The sequence below is a fragment of the Danio rerio genome, chromosome 2, assembly GCF_052040795.2.
Source record: "Danio rerio strain M-AB ecotype USA chromosome 2, GRCz13ab, whole genome shotgun sequence".
NCBI classification, from domain to species: domain Eukaryota; kingdom Metazoa; phylum Chordata; class Actinopteri; order Cypriniformes; family Danionidae; genus Danio; species Danio rerio.
The window spans coordinates 40,245,540-40,269,432 of NC_141022.1; the positions used below are offsets into that span (position 1 = coordinate 40,245,540).

The 23,893-nt window shown below is 35.7% G+C and overlaps 3 protein-coding genes and 1 long non-coding RNA gene across 4 annotated transcripts in view; 1 reads left to right on the forward strand and 3 right to left on the reverse strand.

Moving 5' to 3' along the window:
- skila (SKI-like proto-oncogene a) overlaps positions 1-23,893 on the reverse strand; it is a 672,908-nt gene that overhangs the window by 233,105 nt on the left and 415,910 nt on the right. The window lies entirely within an intron of this gene.
- ifi44c2 (interferon induced protein 44c2) lies at positions 22-4,315 on the reverse strand. Its single transcript, NM_001077169.2, is given in 8 exon segments — positions 22-985; positions 1,110-1,210; positions 2,049-2,220; positions 2,346-2,498; positions 2,591-2,786; positions 3,378-3,429; positions 3,554-4,031; positions 4,271-4,315. Coding segments are annotated over 7 exon segments (1,338 nt in total). The 5' UTR covers positions 4,271-4,315; the 3' UTR covers positions 22-799.
- map1sb (microtubule-associated protein 1Sb) lies at positions 5,482-22,106 on the reverse strand. The gene is made up of 7 exons (XM_087241105.1): positions 21,940-22,106; positions 14,709-14,810; positions 11,801-11,883; positions 11,520-11,660; positions 8,188-11,305; positions 7,079-7,284; positions 5,482-6,892 (listed from the first exon to the last, which is right to left on the reverse strand). Exons 1-7 carry the CDS (start codon positions 22,085-22,087, stop codon positions 6,734-6,736), a joined length of 3,957 nt encoding a protein of 1,318 aa, XP_087097231.1. The 5' UTR covers positions 22,088-22,106; the 3' UTR covers positions 5,482-6,733.
- LOC147846424 (uncharacterized) lies at positions 17,366-21,025 on the forward strand. The gene is made up of 5 exons (XR_015478737.1): positions 17,366-17,461; positions 17,828-17,873; positions 18,157-18,284; positions 19,244-20,642; positions 20,838-21,025. It is a non-coding gene; the product is annotated as an uncharacterized LOC147846424 (long non-coding RNA).

The following is a 23,893-nucleotide window of genomic DNA, read 5'->3' on the forward strand; positions in this document are numbered from 1 at the left end:
CACACAGGAACAGAGCATCAATGAATAGAACAAATACATTTTTAATGAAATATTATGACCTTATCAACAAGAAAGTACAGTGAGCTATTCTACTTACAAGTATCACCATTTTTCTTGCACACATTGCTTCTCGAAAATTTTACTGTAAACTCTCAGAAATAAAGATACAAAACCTGCTTCTGGGGTGGTACCTTTTCTAAAGGTAAACGCTTGCACCTAAAAGTTCTATATTAGTACCATAAAGGTATGTTTCAAAAGTACTTTTTGAAATGCTCCAGTAACAGCTTTTGTAAGTTTAATTCTAAGTTAGTATTCAGAATTAGTACCTTTAGGAGACAGTCTTGGACTTTGTACTTTGAGTTACATACTTAACAGCTTTACCATGCTTACTCAGAGCCCATTATACACAGAAAACATTGTCTTGTTAAACGTCAAACTTGTCGGCTCATTTTGATTTTACGTACAATGTTCAAACTGTACACAGCATCTACCTGTATTGCAAAATGGCCTACTGTCACCCCTAGAGGGCAATAGTTGTAAGGGAATACTTAATAAACAACTTGCATCTTCAGACCAAAAGCAGCAAAAACAAATGCAGCAGGGATCATCCTACATAACCTTAACCCTTGCAATACTTTTATATCACTTTCTATTACAATGGTTATATTTTTACCCATCCAGCAATGAAGCATCTAGCTAAAAATAGACCTGAGTTAAACTACTTTAGGGCTAAGTTGCTGTTGATAAAAGCATCTGCTTAATGAATAAATGTAGAAAGGAATGACTTAACAAGTTGACACTACTCAGACTTCTCCTCTGGATTGTAACAATCATCAAAAAACCCTTCAGCAGCTCTAAGCATCTGAATAAGTCCATTCAGGAGCAGTATGTCGGTTTGAGGGTCTATTTCCAGTTCTTGGCAATAATTTTTCACTGGAACCACAGCAGACAGAGAAACTCCAAGCTGAGTGCTAACCTCTTGCATCTACAGTATCACCAAAAAATATACAGTACATCAGAAATACTCAAAAATATTATGTGGACAAACAGTGTAAAGCATAATGACTGCTGTATAAATTATATTATGTGAAATGCATTTATTTGTATACCATTTGGTTGATGTAGTGACTCCGGTAGACATTTTTCAGGTCTTCTGCCACTAAGGGACAGGCTTCATCCACCTTGGTTAGCAGAACCAGCTGAGGAATACCTAAAGAACATACAGCCATTCTCCATTGTGAATATCTATGACGTCTCAGATTTGACTATACTATAGAAGATATGAGAAGGAATGTCTTGCCCAACTGTTTAACAAATACCCCATGCTTTTCTCTGATTTCCCTGGCAAAACCTCTATGATCACACATGACATAAATGTAGGTAACTATCCTCCCATCAAACAACACCCATATTGTGTAAATCCCCAAAATCGAGAGATAGCGAGGCAGGAAAATGAATATCTCCTCAAGCATGGCCTTGCCACACTAAGTCAGAGCCCTTGGAGCTCCCCATGTGTGTTGGTGCCGACTAGCGCACAGTAAATAGTGTGACCAAGCCAAACTCCTTTCCTTTGCCCAAAATGGAAAATTGTGTGGCAGAATTGGTAGTGCTCACTTTATCACAAATCTAAAAGGATATTAGCAAGTGTCACTGACTCCCCATGCATCCGAGATTTTAGCCTTTGTGACCCCTGATAACCTGCTGCAGTACTCTGTAATGGCCTTCGGGAAGCAAAACAAAATGAATTCCTGTACCTTCTATTTTGACATCTTATGAGTGAAGTGATCGGTCTGTGCTAGAAACATTGTTTTCAGTCTATTAAGATTGTATACATGCACATAATTGCACATTTTGTCAGCAAATATAATCTTTGATGTTGTACTGAAGAAAAAAGCAATTTTGGAGAGCATGAGGTTAATTAACAGCCTGTTTTGTGGGTGAACTCTTCCTTTAGGGGCTTTTGGTTGGTTAAAAAGGCTGGCCCAGTAAAAACATACTGTTGAGTTGAATTGAATTCAGCCCAGTCTGCTTCTTTATTGGTCACTCACCCAGCTGGTTGGTTTTCCTTCTGAAAACTGCAAACTTCTCAATGATTTTATCAGAAAGGAGATTCACTTTGCAGGCGTCGATCACATACACCACACAGTGAATCTTGTCCTTCAAGCCAGGAGATTTAACGAAATATGGCGAGTCTGGCTGTATAGGCATTGATGGGTTAAACTAAGAAAAATGAAAATAATTTAATTACAGAACATTAGAAAGAATTAAAAAATGTAAACCCCTGTAACTAAAATATCTATCAGACCTGAAACCTTAAATGTTTACATTTTATCTAAAGGTCTCACCTGGTAGCGGTCTTGAATGTGACCCTTCAAAATACTGGCAAAATCATCCACATCCAAACCACAGTTCAGACCCTCCTCCAGACCCATTGTGTCACACAGAGTGAAGGGAACATGGCTGACACTGCTGCCTGGCTTTGTGTAGTAGGTACGGAACTATGCGGCATAAAAATAACTTGTTTCAAAATGCCGTAAGTCTCCCAATATTTAACTAAAACAGAGGTGGAATAATATTAATTCAGTTCTACCTGAGTAGTCAAACTGGTTTCGGCAGTGCCAGTGTTGGCCTGCATGCTCACGTAACCCTTGAATACAGAGTTGATGGAGTTGAAGAAGCTTGATTTTCCAGCACCAATGGGACCCAGCAACAGAATCCGAGCCTGTTTAATTGAGCTCACAGAAGGCTTCCAGCTGGAGATGGAGCTCAAGAGTGCCTTCTTTTTCCTAAGACATTAACAATTATAATAGTGGTCAAATTTCTTATATGACAAATAATTCAAAAATGAACTTACCCTCACTCCTGAAATGTGAATTTTTAAAGTATTTTTTTGCTGAATAAGTAAGATTGACTTTTGCAGATTCTCAGTGTTTGATTTATGTTGTTACACAACACTCATGACTATAGTGAACATGTTGAAGACCATTTTCGAAGACTGTGGTTTAAAGGTAATAATGTTCAGTTATTTGTACAGACTGATCATTTCATTCTTGAGACCTTTAATTTATCACAAGCAGTCCTAGGTATTTCTTCTACAGAAAGTATCAGTAGTTTTTTACTTGCATTGCATAAATCATTAAGAACCAATATTTCAGCTAAAATCTTCTTTTAATGTTTATTCAAGAAAAGGTCACCTGCATCTTGGATGATCTGAAGTTCCCTGTAAATGATCTATGTAGCAGAGTACTAACTAAAGCTTTTTGCCATATTGATAATCATTTGTACAACTACAGCATTACTAATTAGCCATCAAACCACTATCTCTGACACAGTACATTTGAAATATGAATAAAAAGCAATGCAGTTTTGTTACTCACTCCGAGTCCCAGTGCACATTTCTCCATGGTTTCTCCATCAGCCCTCCACAACCTAGTGAGAATACAATCCAGAGCATGACAAATTCTCAAAGCCAATTTACATGTACAAGTAATTCACAACCATTGTTGAAGTAGTGCATTGCTCTGCCATAACTAAAGTACAAACAAATACAAACCTTCCACTCTGTACACCTCACATTCTGTCAAGATTAAGTCATTGCCATGCATCCGCTGTGGATCAAACTGGTAGGTTCCTGGATTACTGTTGACTGTGGCTGTACTATTGTAAAGAAATATTAAAGAGTCGAAGTTTGGACCGTTGTCAGTGAAAGCAAACTTTGGATTTCCACTGATCACACGCAGAGGATCTTCTTTAAGCTCTTTGTCGTTAAAACTGAAGAGAAAAGCTTTGTCATCCACAATGTTTTGGCCTGTTTGACCATAATCTTTGCTGGTAAAAGCTCCAAAAACATAACCAGACTTATTGTAAGCAACAACAACAGTTGGACCCTGCTTATCACACTTTTGGTTAAATGTACTAGTACTGTAGCCATGTACACTGGCTTTGTACAGCAGGCTGAGTTTGGCATTGTTTAACAATGAGCAAAGTTTCTTCTTCTGTTTTTTGGTTAAGCTTGATATGATGGTGCTCATCTAAAAAAAATAAAAAATAAAAAGCAGTGTTTTTAAATATTTTAATGGAATGAAATGACCTTTTAAAAAGTATTTTGAAGATTACCAGCCAAGTTCAACCTTTACTATGTCCCTCAACTTCTTTAAAAATTTAAATCACTCAAATGGTCATAATCTTACAGTAGCTATCTAACAGAAATTATAAATGCAATTGAATACAAATGTAATAATCTTGCAACAACGTTATGAAAACAACTTACTTTGGAACAAGTCGACAGAGGATGCAGGCTTCCTTTTTGCTAAGTACCCTGAAAGTCATGCTTTCTTTCGTTTTCACTGAAATCAAAACTAGCTACAGGAAGCACAATTATACGTGTCGAGGCAAGTTATTGTCTTTGAGAATTCAGTGAACCGAGACGAGAGCACTTATTTTTCAATGAAGAAAACCAGGGCAAACTGAATTTACAATTGACTGCAAAAGAATGTAATGTTAAAACATGCTATTATGCTACATTTCAATTAATGAATATATAGCACACACGTCAGATAAACAGTAAACATTTTTAAACAGTACATTTTTTCAATAAAGATTCCAGTAACAATAAAGATTCATTGTTAAATTAACTTACTAATTTTATTAATTAATTGATTAATTAATTTATATTAAGCATACATATGAATAGTAATAGGCATATACTCTTCATAGGATTTCATCACAACCTTCCTTAGGTAGGGCTCATACATGTAACTTCAATGTAACTTTACTGCTAAAAAACAGCTTAAACCAACCTAAGCTGGTTTACTGGTCGACCAGTCTGTTTTTTGAGTGGTTTTGGTCATTTCCAGGCTATTTTTTCTAGCTATTTTCAACCTGGTCTTAGCTGGTCAGTCTGGAAAATGACCAACTAAAACCAGCTTGCCCAGCCTGGTTTAAGCTAGACATAGCTGGTTTTGGCTGGGCTCCCACCCTGGCTAGGCTGGTCAAGCTCGTTTTAGCTGGTCATCTCCCAGCCCGACCGGCTAAGACCAGGCTGGGAATGGCTAGAAAACAGCCTGAAATGGCCAAAACCCATCTAAAAGCAGACTGGTCAACCAGCTAAAATCCACCAACCAGCCTAGGCTGGTTTAAGCTGTTTTTTTTTTTTCAGCAGGGATTTTGTTAATTACGTTTTGAAATGTGATATTCAAATTACAAGTTACATGGGGAAAGTATAGATTAATAGTGATTACTTTGAAATTTAATGAGATTTTTAATTTAACATTTATGTAACCATAGAAATTTTGACCAATAAGGCAACTGATTATCTGTTTAAAAAACTGCGTGCAGTTAAAGCAACTGTTTTCACAAAAATGGGCGACACAGAAAACCATTCGCGGAAAGCAAATTCTCTTATGGATATAACAAGTTAAGTTTATAGTAAGTATAATAAATTATAAGTGCTCGACCCCTGCATCTGTCAAAAACAGTTCATAGAACAAAAAATAATTTAATAAAATATTAAACAGGTGAACAGTAAACAGAATTACAATACCATTATTTGCACTATACATATGAAATGAATAGCGCACACAAACCTAAGGCAAAGTAATTCAAATGAATGAATGAAATTTTTATTACATATTTCCCATAAATTCTTCCCAATAATTATGTCTCAGTGCATTATGTGATTGTTTTATTCTAACATGCTGACAAAAATCAGCTTTTTTTATGTCATTTAAGTGTTTTAATTTATATAATTAATGTTACATATATGTATATTACACACTTTCCTCTATATGACAGTGCAGCAATGCATGATTTCAACAAGCTTACACAAACTTACAAGACATTCTCTTTGTAGTGCTGAATTAAAGATATGCACCTAAAGATAATGCACAGTAGGCATACAGTATATAACGGAGGCTCTGCACTGCAGTAACAAGATTCACTTGTGTCACACAGTTGGCACATACAGTATACCACCTATCACAGTTCCAAATGGGATAAATTAAAATGGTCACTTACATGCCATCACATTTTTACAGATTTTATTGTGACTTCCATTATTGTGCAAGAAATTTATATCACATTTATGTGACAATGTAAAGCCACTAGTCTCCAAACAACCAAAATTATCCTTTAAGAGCAAGGCAAAACCAACAAGTATTTTTATAAGTAAAAAAATACTAGTTTTTTTGTATAATAGTGTTGTGTGATCCAATGCGTTTAAAACCATGAAAGAAAAAAAACAGTACCACCTCTAATCTAAACCTTGCTGACACTGCTAATTTGTTTATTCCAATTGTTTTTGTGTCTGAAATTGCTGTTTATAATAGTTGTCATGCTCAGTGAGATAAATGATCAATAGACAATTATTTTGACTCTTACAGTCAGCTGCATAAATTGTACACCTCCTCTATATAAGGATTTGAACTCTTGATTATGTTAAATATAGCAAATAATTTTCTCAGTTAAAGCCAGTGCCATTATACTCCTAGAGTAAATACATCTACTGTATCTGTGTTGATTTAATTCTTGTGATTTTACTGTGATTTTAGTCTTTAGCTACACAACCTGCTTAGGTATCTTTCATGAACACAACATACAGCATGTTGATAGATAAAGCATCTGCCGAGAACATTACATTGCATATGGATCTAGATGGTAAAATGTGCAGGTGTGAATTTAAATAAGCATGGCATACACAGTGGAAAAATTAAAGCATGTATCATCACATGTCCATCTAGCAGAACTCTACTTTACATGCAGGGAACGTCTCTTCCTGCATAGCCACAGTGCTGTTGCTGCCTAGAACTGTAATGCCCAGCTGCCGCTGTTTTTCTTGAGTTTCTCGGTACCACTCATGCATCATCGGTGATTCAAACGTAGGAATCAGGGTCACCTGGAAGTTTACACAAAGTTACTATGGATTAAGCATATTATTTTCCCATATAAAAAATATAAGAAGATGTGTTTGTATTTGCACTAAATTGTAGTGTATGTTTTAGGCATAGATGATGATAGAATGGGGAAAAGTTTGTATGTGCACCTTTAAATCAACTTATACTGCATATCTTATCATACTTACTGGCAAATCATCAGGCCAAACAGATTTTCCCTCCAATAAGGCATCCAGAATAGACCTCATCAAGCCTTCCTTGAGTGTGTCATCGCCACTTATTATGTAACAGGAGGAGCGCAAACGGCAGAAGAACTCAACATCAACAGTGGAAGCTGCATGGCCTGATGGAAGGTAAGCCAAGTCCAAGTATACTGAAGCACCAACCTTGCTACCTGTTGATGCATCCAGACCTCAGTCAGTGCCACACAAACATTCACTTACATAGAGATATTTACAAATGGCCTTTTTCCGCTGAGCAGTATAGTTTGGTACAGTACAATACGGTATGCATTTATTTTCACTGTCAACGTTACTAAAATAGCAAACCATACCATATAACTTTTTCTGCACCCTTTTTAAGCTAGACTCACTTCTAAGTGAAGTTTCACTGACAAATTCGAGAAGAGCATGTTATATGATTTATCGCGGCTGACCTCTCATCCGTAATCAGCAAAAATCCAATCAGATTGATTTAAGCTCACAATAAATAACTACCTTATCTTCATTTTGGAAAAATCACCCTTCCACCGCATCTACTCCTTTTCCTCCCTTTACCAGGGGGAGCTTGCCAGACCTGCCTGATCTCTGACCCCCTTATTTGCTTATTGACCAGGTGGGAGTCCTGGGCTCAGCATTCTCTCCCGGGTCAGCATGCCAAACCTAATAATAATGTCAAGCAGTTTAAACTATTTAAAATGCTAATAGTTTCCAGGGGATTATCACCCACACGTTAAACAAGACAAGGAAATGACAACAAAAAAAGTGCCATTTTTATATGCATAGCGGAAACATGACATTGTAATAATACAAAAATTTTGAGTAGCACTGCACCATCTCATCTCATCAAAAGAGGTGTTGCTTCCTATCTTTTTATGCGCATGTCTGCATTTGAAATAATGAACCTGAGTTTGCAAAAGATACAGTATGGGAATGGCCAATACAGATGAGAATGATTTTGATCACAATTTTCTGGTATACTCCACTCCTACCAAGAAATGTTTTTTTGGGGGGATTGGAAATGTACTGTACTGGACCGTACTGCTCAGTGGAAAAGGAAAAATGAAATCAGTCCAAACCTGCTGTTGTGGATCTTTTAGAAGCAGAGCCTGTGCTACGACTAGCCACTACATCTCCTACTGAGCTGCTTCGTGAGCCGCTAACAGAAGTTCCTTGACTTCCAGCCCTGGATTTGCTGCCTTGAGTTGAAGCACTAGAGGATGTTAATCTTTGTGTGACTCCTGCTGCTTTTCTGCCTTTTGTTGCACCTGACTTCACACCACTAACAGGATCAGGCATACAGGCACCAGGCTGAGGTGGAAGAGGAGGTAAGTCTTTCACAGGCACAGGTGGGGGATCCTTCGGCAAAGGATGATTCCCTCTGTAAGAATTCAAACCATCATTTAGGTTATGGGATTGCAAGTGAATCACACCTTCTTCATCAGAATCCAAAAGACCGTCTGCTGTAATGGAGCAATCCTCTACACCAGGATGTACATCTGAGTCTGTCGCCATGGGGAAACATTCGCTGGTAGAAGTGAGAGGGGTGTCCTGAGCTGGATGAGAGGCCTTGTTACCTGAACATGAAGCTGGAAATGGCTTAGCTGCATCTTGGGAGTGGTCACTATCATCAGAAAGGTTTAATGGGCTGGTGTTACAGACGCCTGGTGAGAGTGGATCCTCTTGATCGCCAACCGGTTTGAAATGTTTAAACTCACATGGAGAAACTAAGCAGAGATCAACATCATGGTTAGCGTCCAATGCCAGGCCCTGTGGTCCAGATGGACACCCTTCAGAGCCATCATGAGGTGTCCTCTGGGTGTGAGGCTTCTTTAAAGACAAAGACATCCCTACTTTGAAATCAGAATTGACGTGGTGTCCATTGGAGTAGGAAGTTTCGTCTTCGTTGGTGGACTCACTCACAGTTGGCAGCACTTGTTCAAAAGACATGGACAATGACTCATCAACCTCAGTGGACTGCGGTGAACTTACTTCTGCAGGCATTGAGTGAGTGGTGGTAACAGAGGGAGATATATCAGGCATTATATCCTTAAAAGAACTGAGAGACAAGAAACTAGAATGCTTCTCTTTAGAGGAAGTCGAGACGCTCTCTTGGGTACTTTTAGGGCATCCAGATTCTGAAAACTTGGACAGTCCCATCTGCTGGCTTTCTGAACCAAGACACATCTTAACCCCAAAACTACTATGATCCTTGGAGGCCCAGGTCTCTTCAGGTGACAGGTGATAAGGTGTATGACCAGCGCTGTTTGGACCTGATCTAGGCGATGTTAGCTCTAATGTTTTTTCATCCGGACTAACACAAACTTCCTCATGCTTATTTTTTGATATATTTTCTTTTAAAGCACCATCAAGCAAGGTATACTCAGTGGGAGTAAGGTCTAGATTCACATTGCGCTCTGTTTTTATTTTGACAAAGGTTCTTGCAGTTGATGCAGGGTTAACTATGCTAGTACACTTAGACTGTCCCATCGAGTCACTTTTCAGGTTTCCAGAGTTAACAGCTTGACTCTTCGCAAGTAATTCGTGTTGTTCTCGATCCATTTGCAGAAATTCTGCTGTCATATCTTCAGGTGAGGATATTACGGAGCAATTAACGTCTTCTGAATCTGTTGACAACTTCTGATTCTGCTGCTGTTTGTTAGACTTAAAGTTTTTGGCTTTGTCCTCTGTTTGTTTCAGTAATTTTGTTTCAACTTTTACATTTGCAGGCTTATTTGAGTTTAGTAGTCCTGTTGAGGTTTTCTTGGCATCTTTCCCAAGAGACTTAGTTGCCTTTTTCTCTTCAGTTTTGCTATCTAACTTTGGTCTTCTAATGGAAAATTCCTTGCTACCTGATGTTTTTTTCTGCCCATTTTCTTGCTTCTTTGAGTCTGATTTGTTTGTTTTTTCACTGCTTTTGTCCTTCAAAGACTCCTTTCTTGTAACAAGTCTGGAGGGGTTTTGTTTTGCATTGCTTTCTACAGATTTTATATTTTCTTCACTTTTTGGATTATTCCCAGTCATGGGTTTGGTTTTGTCTTTTTGTTCTTGAACTCCACGACCCAGTCTGTCATTTGAAACACCATTACTTGGTCTGGATTCATTTTTACTAGATTTGGGATTGTCTTGATTCTCTGAAATTTTCGTATTCTTGTCTGATTTCGTGGTTTCAAAATCTTTGGAGCACACTACAGGCCGCTTGAGAAACTCTAGATGCTTCAGTCTCTCCAGACCATCCATTATCTTTCCTTGTGGTGTAGAGCCAGGGAAGAGAACTCTGATGATTTTCTCAGTTGGGTTAGCTGGATGCCAAACAAGCAAAGCACATATAGAGACCAAAGAGGTTAGGTGTCCATCTAAACCTTTGGATTTTGAGCTATTATCTGGCCAGTTGTTCATAAAAGACTCTATATCTTTGCTACGTTTCACTGGATTTAGGATATAAAGTTCAAGACATCCCACTCCCATTTTCTGGAATAGAATAACTGGCTCAATGGGGCCAGTTGAATTGCGAAAAAGGGGCTCTGGTGAGATCTTCAGTTTCTCCAAATGCTGTAATATAAATCCTGCTAAATCACTGCTTCGTAGTACATTAGGATCACCCTGAAGTTTTTTAAGCCTGTTTGGGGCATTGAGGAAAACCACACCAAGCTCTGGAGAGATTAGATTCTTCACCCATTGCTCCTTTTCCTGCGAGTCCGATTTATTTTCCTCAAGCTCTGCAACTTTCCTTTCCAATAGGCTGTTAACTCCTGGCAGGTTATCTATTCCAATGTGTGTAAGCAGCACTGAATCAACACGGTCCAAATGCCTGACCAGTTTCCAGAAACAAGAGCGTGGATCTGCTCCACCGTTGACCAAAACATTAAAGCCATTGACAGCAAAAAAAGCACAGTCACCTCTCCCTCCTGGAAAGACATAACAGCACGGACGACATAGCTTGAGAAATCCCACTGTGCCAGGAGGCTCTAAGAGGTCAAATGGAGACTGTGACTCTAACGATTCAAAAAGGTGGTCCGTGAACTCTTGAAGGCCCCCCATTTTTGGTAGTACCATTAGGGGATTCACCTTAATGTCAATAATGTCATTTATGTTGTGCTTCCCAAGCACAGAGTTTTTCCATTTTCCAGTTTTAGGGCAGCTTAAGATGAGGTTTGCTTTGCCATGAGAACTTACAGAGTTTAACAAAGCTTGGATCTATTGGAAATGTACAAAGAAATTGCATTATATTACTTATATTTAAAACAGAAAATGGCTAGTATATTTCTGCATAACAGAATCATTTGAAAAATTATATATTCAAAGATAGGTTAGATTTTCAAATATGAGGACAACCCATTAAAATGATGCTGTATTTTACACATTATGTATACATTATTCATTACATTTTGCACTTTTCAGTCCAACAAACCTCTTCATCTGAAAAGATCTGGGTGAAATCATTTGGCATGAACTGCCCCGTGTGCAAGACCAGATCTCCAGAGTCTTCAAGAGACTGTCCTGTCAGCACCAGCAATTTGTGGCGAGGTATGGATGATATCAAGCTGTGAACCTGTAATTATAGTTCAAAATATATATTTTATTTTTAAAAATGTGTATATTAGAATTCTTTATGCATATTATTATATTGCGTGTTTTTTAATGCAATACATTTTAAAATATGAAGAAGAGACTAATTTAGGTGTCACACACCTCAGAGTAGAGAACCCCTTCAGATGGATTCACTACAACTTTAATGTCCAGAACATTTGAACTGAAATGAAATGTCTTCTGACCTGTAATGAAAATGGAGACAGACTAAATGGGTCAATAAAAAAATTAACCAGAATATGTAAGATGTCATGCAAATCCGAATTAATACTTTGAATTCTAACTCCACTAAACTTAAAAGTGGAAACATGTGGCCCTTTACTGGACAAGAATGAAAAGACTTGACTTAGCTGAAATGTCTTTTAAATGATGAGTCACATAACATTGTTTTAATGCTGCCAGTCTAATCTTAAATATAGAACCAAGTATTGCAAATTTTAAAAAGTGAGATTTCCTGAGTATAAGTTCGGCGTACATCTGTCTGATTTGTCAGCAAAATTATTTTCAAAACCGCTGCAACAAAAGTGTTTCACTGCTGTTTTTCCAACAGCAGCCAAAGTCTGAACAATTGGTAGAAAGCATTTCCTTCCTGCCTTTCTGCTCTGTGCTCTAGAATAGCAAATTAGGACCAACACGCCAACCTAATACAACATTCTTTGAATAACAGGAGCTGCCAATCAGTTTACTTGCACTCAGTTTGGATATACCCTATTTAACTAGAAAAATATCAAATTAATGATTGCCCTCCCGATAGAGCAAAGAGAACACAATAGTGCATTTCATATACAGTGCTCAGCATAATTGAGCACACCCCATTTTGAAAATGAATATTATTATTAGCAAAAAAAATTACAACCTACAAAATTTCAACAAATTTTTTAAATTTTTTGCTTCTGTTAATTTTTCCTCATTTTAAATTTGTATTTAATATTTTTCTCTAACATATACATTTGGCTGTGCTAGTTTTTGTACCATTATTGTAAGTTATTTTGTTCGATTAGCTCCAGATTTGGCTTCAGTACTGACTAATATATATAAATATATATATATATATATATATATATATATATATATATATATATATATATATATATATATATATATATATATGCACACATATAATATTGTATAGCTTTTTAATATAAATATTAATTTAAAAGAGAGATTTGTGAGGGGTGTACTTATATATGCTGAGTGCTGTATAAACAAAATATTAAAAAATGCACGGAAATCACACACATCGTTCTAAATGGGTGCTCGGCCAAACATCAAAACGTGCAAAAATATATTTAACAAGGCGACAACATAAAAGCTCCAAAAATACCAATTTATTAAATTAACAAGGCTAACACAAAGCATGTAATGTTTCGAGCACACCGGCTCTTCATCAGACAGTGTGCTTTGTGTTAGCTTTTTTAATATAATAAATTGGTATTTTTGAAGGGTTTTATGTTGTCGCCTTATTTAATACATATATAGTTGAAGTCAGAATTATTATCACAGTATGTCTAATAATATTTCTTCTTCTGGAAAAAGTCTTATTTATTTTATTTTGGCTAGAATAAAAGTAGTTTTTAACTAAAAAAAAAAATATATATATATATATATATATAATTTAAGGTCAAAATTATTAGCCCCTTTAAGGTATATATTATTCGACTGTTTACAGAACAAACCATCATTATACAATAACTTGACTAATTACCCTAACCTGCCTAGTTAACCTAATTTATCTAGTTAAGCCTTTAAATGTCACTTTAAGCTGTATAGAAGTGTCTTGAAAAATATCTAGCAAAATAATATTTACTGTCTTCATGGCAAAGATAAAAAAAAAAAAATCAGTTATTAGAAAAGAGTTATTAAAACTATTATGGTTAGAAATGTGTTGAAAAAAAAATCTTCTCTCTGTTAAACAGAAATTAGGGAAAAAAATTATTTAGGGGGGGCTAATAATTCTGACTTCAACTGTATACGAAATAAAATGGAGACCATATTCTTAGATCAAGTAATAAAAAGAAAGTTAGCTTTTCATTTGTAATCAATGGAAAATTTTCATTTCAAGAGCTTCTAATAAAAAGAATGTTGTATTCCAAGAAGCAAAAGCAACTTTAAACATTTGGTGGTGCTAGATTGTTGTGGTCAATGTTCAGACTGTCGCCTCAGTCTGTGTTGCAAATTTATCAAAAGCAGAAGAAAAAAGATCATCGAAATGATTATCCATTCATATTCCTTCGGCTTTATTCTCTATATAATCTCTATTTCAAAGGTCGCCACAGCAAAATGAACCACCAACTATTCTATATGTTGTATACAGCGGATGCCCTTCCAGCTGCAACCCAGTACTGGGAAACACCCATACACACTCTCTCTCTCTCTCACACACACACACACACACACAGATGCACTACAGCCAATTAAGTTTATTTAATTCACTTATACTGCATATTTTTGGACTGTGGGGGAAACCGGAGCACCTGAAGGAAACCCAGGTGAACAGAACATGCAAACAGAAATGCCAACTAGCCCAGATGGGAATTACCCAGCATCTTTCTTGCTGGGAGGCAACAGAACCACTAAATGAATATTTATAATTCATTTATTTTCTTTTCAGCTTAGTCCCTTTAATAATCAGGGGTTGCCACGGCAGAATGAACCGCCAACTTGACCAGTCTTTTTTCAAATTTCTGAATTGAAATAAAAAAATCGAAATCTAAAATAATCTTGTTTTTTTTAAAGTTCTGGCAATAGTTAAGTGAGTTTACCTGACTCACACACATTGAAAATAGGATTTCATTATTAATTATATAATAATGTATTATATAGCAAAGATACTGTATATAGGGCTGTACTGGGGCCGAACTACACAGTTGCTTCTTTGTTAATTCATAAGATTGCATCCCACACACATATCATTCGCTCAAAATGAGCTAGAAAAGATTCCCAGTAATGTCCTTTAAAAGTGTAGCCTATCTCTGAGGCTCATGTTTTTCAGTCAATAAAAACAAAGTACCTCTTATATCCTTGGATTCATAATAAGAATGTTGGGAAATAAAAAGCTTCAGCTGCTCATCCAAGTTACACACTGTCAGGTCTACATCCCATGCACGGATCCCTGTGTGAGGAGATGCAAATACATGAAAACATTGTAAGCATAATCACAAGCTCAATATGTTACAACATGACTGTGAATTTATGTCTTATACAAAAAGTTACAGCTTTGATTTGAGAACAAGCAGGCTAAACCCCCCAGAGCAAAAGCACTGGAGTCAGCATGAAATGGAAACATCATGTGAGACAATGTGGCTTTCAGAGACAAATGAAATGGTTGGATGACTGGCCCTCAAAAAAAAGCTGTTTTGTGGCTCTGGTGTCCTGTACTCATGAAATATAAAAGCCACTGGACAGCATGTTCTCTTTTTTTTAACCAGAGAAAGAAGCCGACTCACTGCTAGTACTGAAATAAGAAATCATGAGAGTCGGCAGCAAAGTCAGGTAAATTTACTAATTTATAGGATGCATAGTAATGAAAGGTGAACTAGCAGCAACGATACTGTATATAAGAGGAAAAATCTGACAGAACTACTTTAGTGTGAGGTGTCAGGGTAGGAAAACAACAGAGAGACTAGAGAGTCTTTCGCGTTTTCTTTCTTTCTTTTTTTTTTTTTGCCTGATCACTGTGATGGAGACACTGCCATGGAGACAGGCTCTTTTCATTTTTTTCTACTGCCCACATGGGTGTGCTGTAAATGTTTTTGACACATCTTTAATGACGAGATGGTAAAAAAATCACTTTTCTTTTGCTCCTATGTGTCTTAAAGTTTAATAAAATAAAAAAGATTTTGAAAATTGTTGTTAACTTACGGGCCCCTTTAATTTATGACCAGCATTAACCCCTTTAGTGTCACCCCACACTGTAAACAATTTTAGTCCAGTACAACAACAAAAACAAAAAATATAATCCTTATTCCCTTTTGCCTTTTTTTTTTTTTGATCACTTAATTTTTGAAAACATCAGCTGCACTGACCTAAAATTATTTGTCAGTAATACATAAAAAAAATAAAATAAATAAATAAATTTGTTGGGTTAACATTATTAGTTTTCTGGAGAGGTGACGACAGAAATTATTTTGTCTGCAGAACTGGAATGCCTGAATTTGAGAGAACAAATAAAAACCCTAATCCTTATTTCCTTTCATTTTTTCTTGTATACTACTCAACATTTTTTTCACCTTTAATTGATAGGACAGAACACTTTTAAAAATAAAGGTATGCGAGCTGTCACTGGGGTGGTACCTTTTCAAAAGGTACAAATTTGTACTTAAAGGCTTCATATTGGTACCTCAAAATTATATATTAGTACCCACAACATTTTAAGAGAAACACTTTTGTACTTTTATATACTAATGTGTTCCCTTAAGATATTAATATGGACCTTTTAGGTACAAATTTGTACCTTTTGAAAAGGTACCACCCCAGTGACAGCTGATGTTTTTAAAAGTTGAGTGAACAAGAAAAGGTGAAAGGAAATAATGATAAAGTTTGTTGTTGTTGTACTGGCTTAAAATCTTTTACAAATGCACATTTGGAAATCATACTTGAACATTATAGGTGATACATGCATATTATACATTGTTTCTCAGGATAAAGTAGAATAGTCTTTTAAATGTACTAAAGTTCTGAATATTGGATGGTGACATTTAAGGGTTAAATTATTTATTTGCTAAATCATGGTGATTCACCTTGGTGATTCATTCATTCCTTAATTTGCTTTTGGCTTAGTCACTTTATCAGGGGTTGCCACAGCTAAATGAATCGCCACTTGGTGATTCATATAAAGCAATTCAAAGATATCAGAACTTTAAGAGTCAGAAATACACAAGCAAGCAAGCAAAACAAAATTAAGACCACGACTCCTGATGATTCAGTGACATCACAAGCTCATGACAGTTTGCTGGGGCAAATAATGTATTGTTGAGTTTCTTGCACAAACCAATCTTTACACATTTATAAGGCTTTTATGTGTCTTCAGGAGTCTTAAATACTTTGCTGAAGAAAAGTCACCAAAATCTTGGATGATCTGAGGGCAAATGCAGACAACAAATTTTATTATTATTTTTTTATTTTATTTTATTTTTTATTTTTTTGTGATCCCTTTAAGATAACGGAGTTTCCTAGCATCAAACTGGTATCTATAGCTGATGTTCTATAGCTGACTAGTATAACAGACACCGGTTACAGTTTCCAAATCACGGTCAGCTAGGTTAAGCTGAATATTTCTCATAATTCAAGATGATGCCACTAAAAATTACAAGCAAGCAGAAAACCACCGCTGGGTGGTGGGTGTGTGTATCCCAGCAGGCACACGACCGACCTTCAACGTTGAAATATGGTTGAAATAAGGTCAGATGTGTTTTGAACGTTGAAATAATGTTGATAGAACGTTTAATGTTGAACGGTTGAAAAACAGCCTGCATATGACAAGGCTTCAACGTTGAAATGTGGTTGAAAATACGTCAGTAGTTGCTTTAATGTTGAAACAATGTTGAATGATAAATGGTTGAAAAAAGTTACAGAAATCCTTGTACAAATCAACGTTGACATTTTTTTATCATGATCTGTATGTTGAATTAACGTCATGGCTTCACCCAATATTCAACATGTTTGGTTACCATGGTATCGGAGGACTAGGCGCACGCGGCCACGCGCAGCGCTTCTCTTCACTTAATTACGAACACCTGACCTGCAGCGCAGCAGAATTCAGAGGTAAGCGTGTTTTTAGATGCTTTAATGTTTTATTTACCCCCCGATTTTGTTTTACACACAGTGTATCTTAAATGTGACTTGGTGTAGTGTTTCGAATTTTGAAGCATTTAAAACTTTCCAGTTTGGTTTTTAGTCGTTTGCGCTCCGGTGACGCGCAGCTAACCTCGAGGTAATGTCACATGTTTAACGTTACTCTAAATCAGCGTTTTTATGGCAAATTCAAAGCGATAAACTCCAAACGCAGTTTAAAGTTACTGAGCAACGTTATAAAACAATATCCTTTTTATACGCTGTATCATTAGTGTTATTATTACAAAGTGAACTGCTGTCGTTTCACTGTTGTTGTTGTTTTTGCTTTTACTCTAGAGACGCACTAACTTGCACAGCATTGAATGGAAAAGGCTTTGTCCATGTAAGTTTACTTTAGCTTTAACTAAGCTATCTGTTAAATCTTCTTGATGCTTTGGTTGGTGATATTCTCTTTCTAATCTGTTTGTTTATTGATTGTTAGGCTATGTTGTGATATTATATTGTTATATTGATATTATTATTGTGAAATCATGTTGTGATGTTATACTATGTGACAGTATTGGGGAACAAATATGTATTTAGTTAGAAATTAATGCTTAAATTACACTTTGTATAGTGGCAGATAAGAGGTGTAATGGGTTTTAATTTTCTGGGTTTTCTGGAAGGTCCAGTTGAGGGGCATCAAGAACACGCAGATGGCCTAAACCTGTGTCAGCCTGGACAGACTGCAGTTCTGCTACTCCACACCAAGGCTTTTGTATGGATGTCTTGACTACTACTGTGTTCTCTAAAGGTATTGCTGGAGCAAAACAACAGCACCTGTTACAGTGAAATTTGTATTCATAAAAATAGTGATACATGTGTAGCAGGTCCAGTACATGTGATGTCATTGAGAAGTTGTTTTTATTAAATGTCCTTAAAACAAATAAATAAACATACTATTTAAATAAATCTAAATATTAAAAACTTGAGGATTAAGATGAGAAATGAAATGAATCATCTGTCTTGCGAAAGGGGTCTACTTAAGAATTCTGGTGTTTTCCAACTGAAAGGGATAGTTCAACCAAGAATGAAAATTTACTCACATTTTACTCCCCAAATGGTTTAAAACCATTATGAGTTTATTTTGTTGAACAAAAAAAGAGGCTATTCTGAAAAAAAAAACTAAAAACCTGTAAACATTGACCTCCATAGTAGAAAAAAATACTATAGAAGTCAATGGTTATAGATTTGCAGCTTTCTTCAAAATATCTTCTTTTGTGTTCAGCGTGGTCAGTAAATGACGACAGAATAAACATTTTGAACTATCCCTTTAATTATCTGTCCTACATGCAGACTTTTGTAGAAGTGCTACTCCTTCTAGAGTTTTTCTCAACCATATGTCTAAAAAGCTTCAAACAGCTTTTACAGTACATGTAATGGTTTACAACAACTTGTAATTATTAGATGTGTTGAATGTTTCATGATTCTTTACTGCAGCCTTTGTTAAAAAAAAAAAAGTAATTTTTTTGAGAATCTGAAATTTGAATTCTGGAAATGCTGGCACCGGTGGTGGCGAAGGGCTTCCTGACGATATCACACCTAATTCTTCACTTCTCTTAGTTAGGAATATTCAGATGGATGAGTCAAAATTATTGAGTGTGACGATATTATAGGACAAATTTGGATTCAATAAAAAATAAATATTTGAATTTCACTTTGTATAATAGCAGATACCAACTTAGTTGTAACCTCGTATTTCATTTATTGCAGGTTTTCTGGAAGCTCCATTTGAGGTCATCAAGGACATACTGATGGCCTAAACCATGTGTCAACCTAGACAGACAGACATCTATTGCAGTTCTGCTACACAAGACCAAACTCTCTGCTTTTGTATGGATGTCTGACTAGTACGGTGTTCTCTAAAGGTATAACTGGAGCAAAACAACAGCATCCGTTACAGTGAAATGTGTGTTCATAAAAGATATGTGTAACAGGTCCAGTACATTTGTCATAAAGGTTAAATCACAGTAAGTACTGTAAAAATAACTTGTTTGCCTTTGCCACAACAGGTCATGGTGTGTGCATACTGCTCGTAGTAAACACACATGCTGATCTGATGCGGGAGAGATATACGCAAACACATTTGTATTTACTGTTTTGTTTTGCCTCACTAAAGTGTTGTTGGAGCTTGGTATGTTCACAGTTGAAATCACTGAAGTCACATGGAACGTTTTGACAATGTGTTTTGTGCCTTATCTTGACAATGACCATCTTGGGACTATTGCTGTCTGTAGAGGATGAGGAGCATTTAATCTAAAATATTTTAGTTTGTGTTCTGAAGATTAACAGGTCTCTGGGATGACACAAGTACTTAATAACAGAACCTATATGAACAGTTAATGTGACATGTAATAGTGAAATAGTGGTCCTACATTCACAAATGTGAGCCATCATTATAAGACCCATGTGAACATGCAATTTTTATGATACTCATAATAATGGAATAACAAATTGCTTTTACTGTTGTGTTTGTGAGAGAGAATCAAACCATATATTCTACACATTTTCTTGATGATTTACTGAAATATTTGTCTACATGTTCCACTGTCACAGGTGCTCAGTTTTGCTGCAGTAATGCTAAACACAATAGATGTACTTTATGCAAAAAAAAAAAAAAAACTACTAAATGTTTAGCATGCAGACCTGCAAAGTGAAGGAGTAATGTCAGGTTTAGATTATAGCATGAGTTTTCACTATTGTGAAAGTGAAGCCATTTATTCACAATAGCAAACCTCATTATTGATTTTGTAGGAAACTCACCTGGTGTTTGAGAAATAAATATGTATTTAACTGCTAGACTGATATAGATGTTTAAGTGTTTTACACTTGATTTTTTGTCCCAGTGCCATCTTTTACCTCAAGTTTTTCTTCCAACCTATAAAACCTCAAACAGATGTAATGTATTTCACTTGTGATTCTTAGTTGTGAGTGATGTTTTTTATTTTATTTTTTTTACTGCAGCCACTTTAAAAATGGGTATTTTGTAAACTTTGTAAACGGAATTGTATTTTGGAGACTGTGATGGTTGAAGCGTAGTTAGTTACTTAGTTTAATTTAGTTAGTATCTGTCTTTCTGAAGACGGTTACACTTTACAATAAGGTTGTATTAGTAAGTGTTAATGTATTTACTAACATGAACAAAGAACAATGAAGCATCTTTCATATAAAGAAAGTACAGTTCATGTCAGCTCAGTGCATTAATGTTAACAAGCATGCATTTTGATTTTAATAGCATCGGGACATATTTCAATTAATTAAATGATTAATAAATGCTGTACAAGTATTTGTTCTTTGCTCATGTTAGTAAACATTAACTAACTTTAATTCATGAAACCTAATTAAAAAGTGACTATTTAATTGTATGCCTTTTTCTGTATTTGAGCATGTATAGTAACCTGCATGGTTTTAATGATGTATGCTGTAAATGTTGCTGTATATTTAGAATAATTGAAATAATGAGGTGTGTATTAAATAAATTGATACACAGGCTAAGTTGTGTATTTGTGTCGTGTATTTTTAATTAGTAAAAATTTGTTTGCTATATTTATGGATATTGCGTTGTATGTAATTCCTATTTAACTTACGTTGAAATGTATGACGGTGAAACAACGTCACGGTATCAACGTTGATCCAATTTGCAAAATCGAAAGGTAATTCAACCTTCATTCAACGTCTACAAAACGACCATAATTCACCCATGAAAAAGGTAAGAGTGAAACAACGTTGTGATATCAACGGTGAATCACCGGTGGTGGTCCGACGGTGAAACAACGTCACTATATAAACGTTGATCCAATTTGCAAAATCGAAAGGTAATTCAACGTTGATCCAACCATAGACCTGACGTTGATTCAACGTTGAATCACCGTTGAAATGCCGGCTGGGTATATGCAGAGCTTTTTACTAAACCAAAACGAAGAAGCACATATGTGCTTCTATCGACAAAGTCATTTCTATGATCACATATTCAACTATAGTAAGGCAAATGTACTAAAGCATACTGAAAGGCTGAAGCACAAGGTGTCTATTTTCTGATGTTTACCATGCTTTAACACTGCAGTGCAGACAACATCTGCGCGTAATCTTGAATCAGAATAAACATGATATTAAATCTTTAAACGATATATGTATGTACGACGATTCATTGAAATATGGATATAAATTATCTTTTATTTTATTCACAGCGCGAAAGAAACCGCCTGGCGTCACGTTGTAGGACGGTGTTCAACCATTTAAATTCAGCAAACAGCCATCTCAAAATAACAAAAATGAAACATCAGAAACACTCGTAACCTGTTCTGCAACATGGAGATACGAATGATAACTGTATTGTCTTATGTAATAACGTTTATTATAAGTGTTAACATGAAGTTCTAACCCCATGTTATGTAAGAAAAAGGAAATACCTCGTTCAATCTCCACCACAACATAGTCCAGTAAATGCGGTCTATAGAGCGCGCCGATGACAATCAGCATTGAATATCTGTCATTGCAGAATCCAGGATGGGCTGTCAGGTCCTCCGATTCCATCGCTGCCGTGAGACCCGACGCCATGTTGGACAGTTATTCATATGATGTAATACACAAACAATCAAGCATTATTGAAGGAAAAGGCGGATGGTTTGAATGGAACTGAAGGTGGCCAATCCAAATCGGGATTCAGACCGCCTTGTTGCGTGCATCACTCTTCTCAGCAGTCTTCAATATTTAATTGAGCAATGCATTTGACAAACTCATATATAATATGAATTAAATACAAGCTACTCTAGGTTTCTTTACTGGCATAAGTTATTCCATTTACAGCATCTGTTTCCATTGGGAACATATTCTTTAAAGTTGGTTTATTATTATCAAAACAGTACTTACAGTTCTTTTTAGAAATGAACAAACAAATCGATTTCCATGGCATCTTGCCTATTAGAACCTTTCATTTTAAGAGTTTTTGAATTAATAACATGTTATAGATAAGAAATCAACACTACTAATACAGTTGTTCAGACTTTATTTTAAATCTCAATGCATTTTACAGCAGTATGTATGATTAATAAGCAAAACATCAAGCACCAAGATTTTTCCTCGAGCATCTATAATTTTTTTAAAGGCATTTTAAAATAAAAAAATGGCATGATGTTCCTTGTGGACAGCCGCATAGCTTGCCAACTCTTGCACCTTTACGTATTGCACACTGCTCACCTGCATCGCACTTCAGATAAAAAAAAACAATCAATTAATTTAATACAAAAATGCATCAAATAACAAACAAACATGTAAAATATTTTTAACATTAGCTCAGCAAAATCTTAATTTCCCATGCATATATATATATATATATATATATATATATATATATATATATATATATATATAAAACTAGACTAGAAACTAGAATTTTTTTAAAATACAACTAAAGCCTACTATAAAAAAGCACCCTTATTGTCTCACGGCAGTGTTGATTAGAATATTTCTGGACAATTATGCATTGTAAATGTGCTTTGATTGTGTAAAATACATTACCGAAGGAAGTAGGCTCAACTTTTTTCCAGTTTGTGGAAGTTGTTTGTTCTTTAACTTCTCAAGAACCTCTTGCAATGCCTCTATCTGTGAAGTAACTATATTTTTACATTGATTCCCATTATGAAAGACACTTTAAAGAGTAAAAGAACTCACCAAATTGTTCTCATCCTGTCTTTTTGCGGCAGTGTCCAAGGAGCGATCTTCAAGAGAGTCATCACTGTGGGTGAGAATGAAGGACAGGGCAGAAGCAGCAGCGAAAAAGACAATCCGTCTGCTAAACATGGTGCTATAAGACAAGTTTCCCTGCTCTCCAAAACTGAAGATGATTGGTGATCTCAGGGTGTGATGAGCAGCTGCTCTTTATACATGAATTCAACATCACCTGCTAAAAAATTCATGATGACAGCCCTCGGGGACACATGTGTTATTAAGCTACACAAGACCATAATTTATATTTGTGGTATAGTTTGTGAGAAAAGATAAGTAAAATGCCCTATAAAGCAGATACAGTTGTGTTTTAATAGGTACAAGCAGAATAAGGTGATTTAAACAATTTAGTAAATGAGTTGAACAAATTTTACATATATTTTATTTGAGGTTTACATTGCTAATCCAATCAGAACCATTTGTTTGGTAAACAAGACTACAGTAAAAAAAAAAAAAAAAAAAAAAAAAAAAAAAAAAAGATCTGTCATATATTACATACAGAAAAAGACAGAAAATATTACTTCCCAAATTAAATTGTTCATATATCACCCAACCATCTGCATTTCAGTCAATAAAATTACTGACAGTAATATAAAAACCTAAATAAATGTATAGGCTATTCAAAATCTGCATTTTGGA

Excerpts from the sequence above, each read along its gene's own strand:
- map1sb (XM_087241105.1), bottom strand. The coding sequence starts at position 22,087 with ATGGCGTCGGGTCTCACGGCAGCGATGGAATCGGAGGACCTGACAGCC. Across the intron at positions 11,884-14,708 it reads TGAATCCAAGGATATAAGAG|GTCAGAAGACATTTCATTTC; the intron begins GTACTTTGTTTT and ends TTTTCATTACAG. Across the intron at positions 11,661-11,800 it reads AAGGGGTTCTCTACTCTGAG|GTTCACAGCTTGATATCATC; the intron begins GTGTGTGACACC and ends CTATAATTACAG.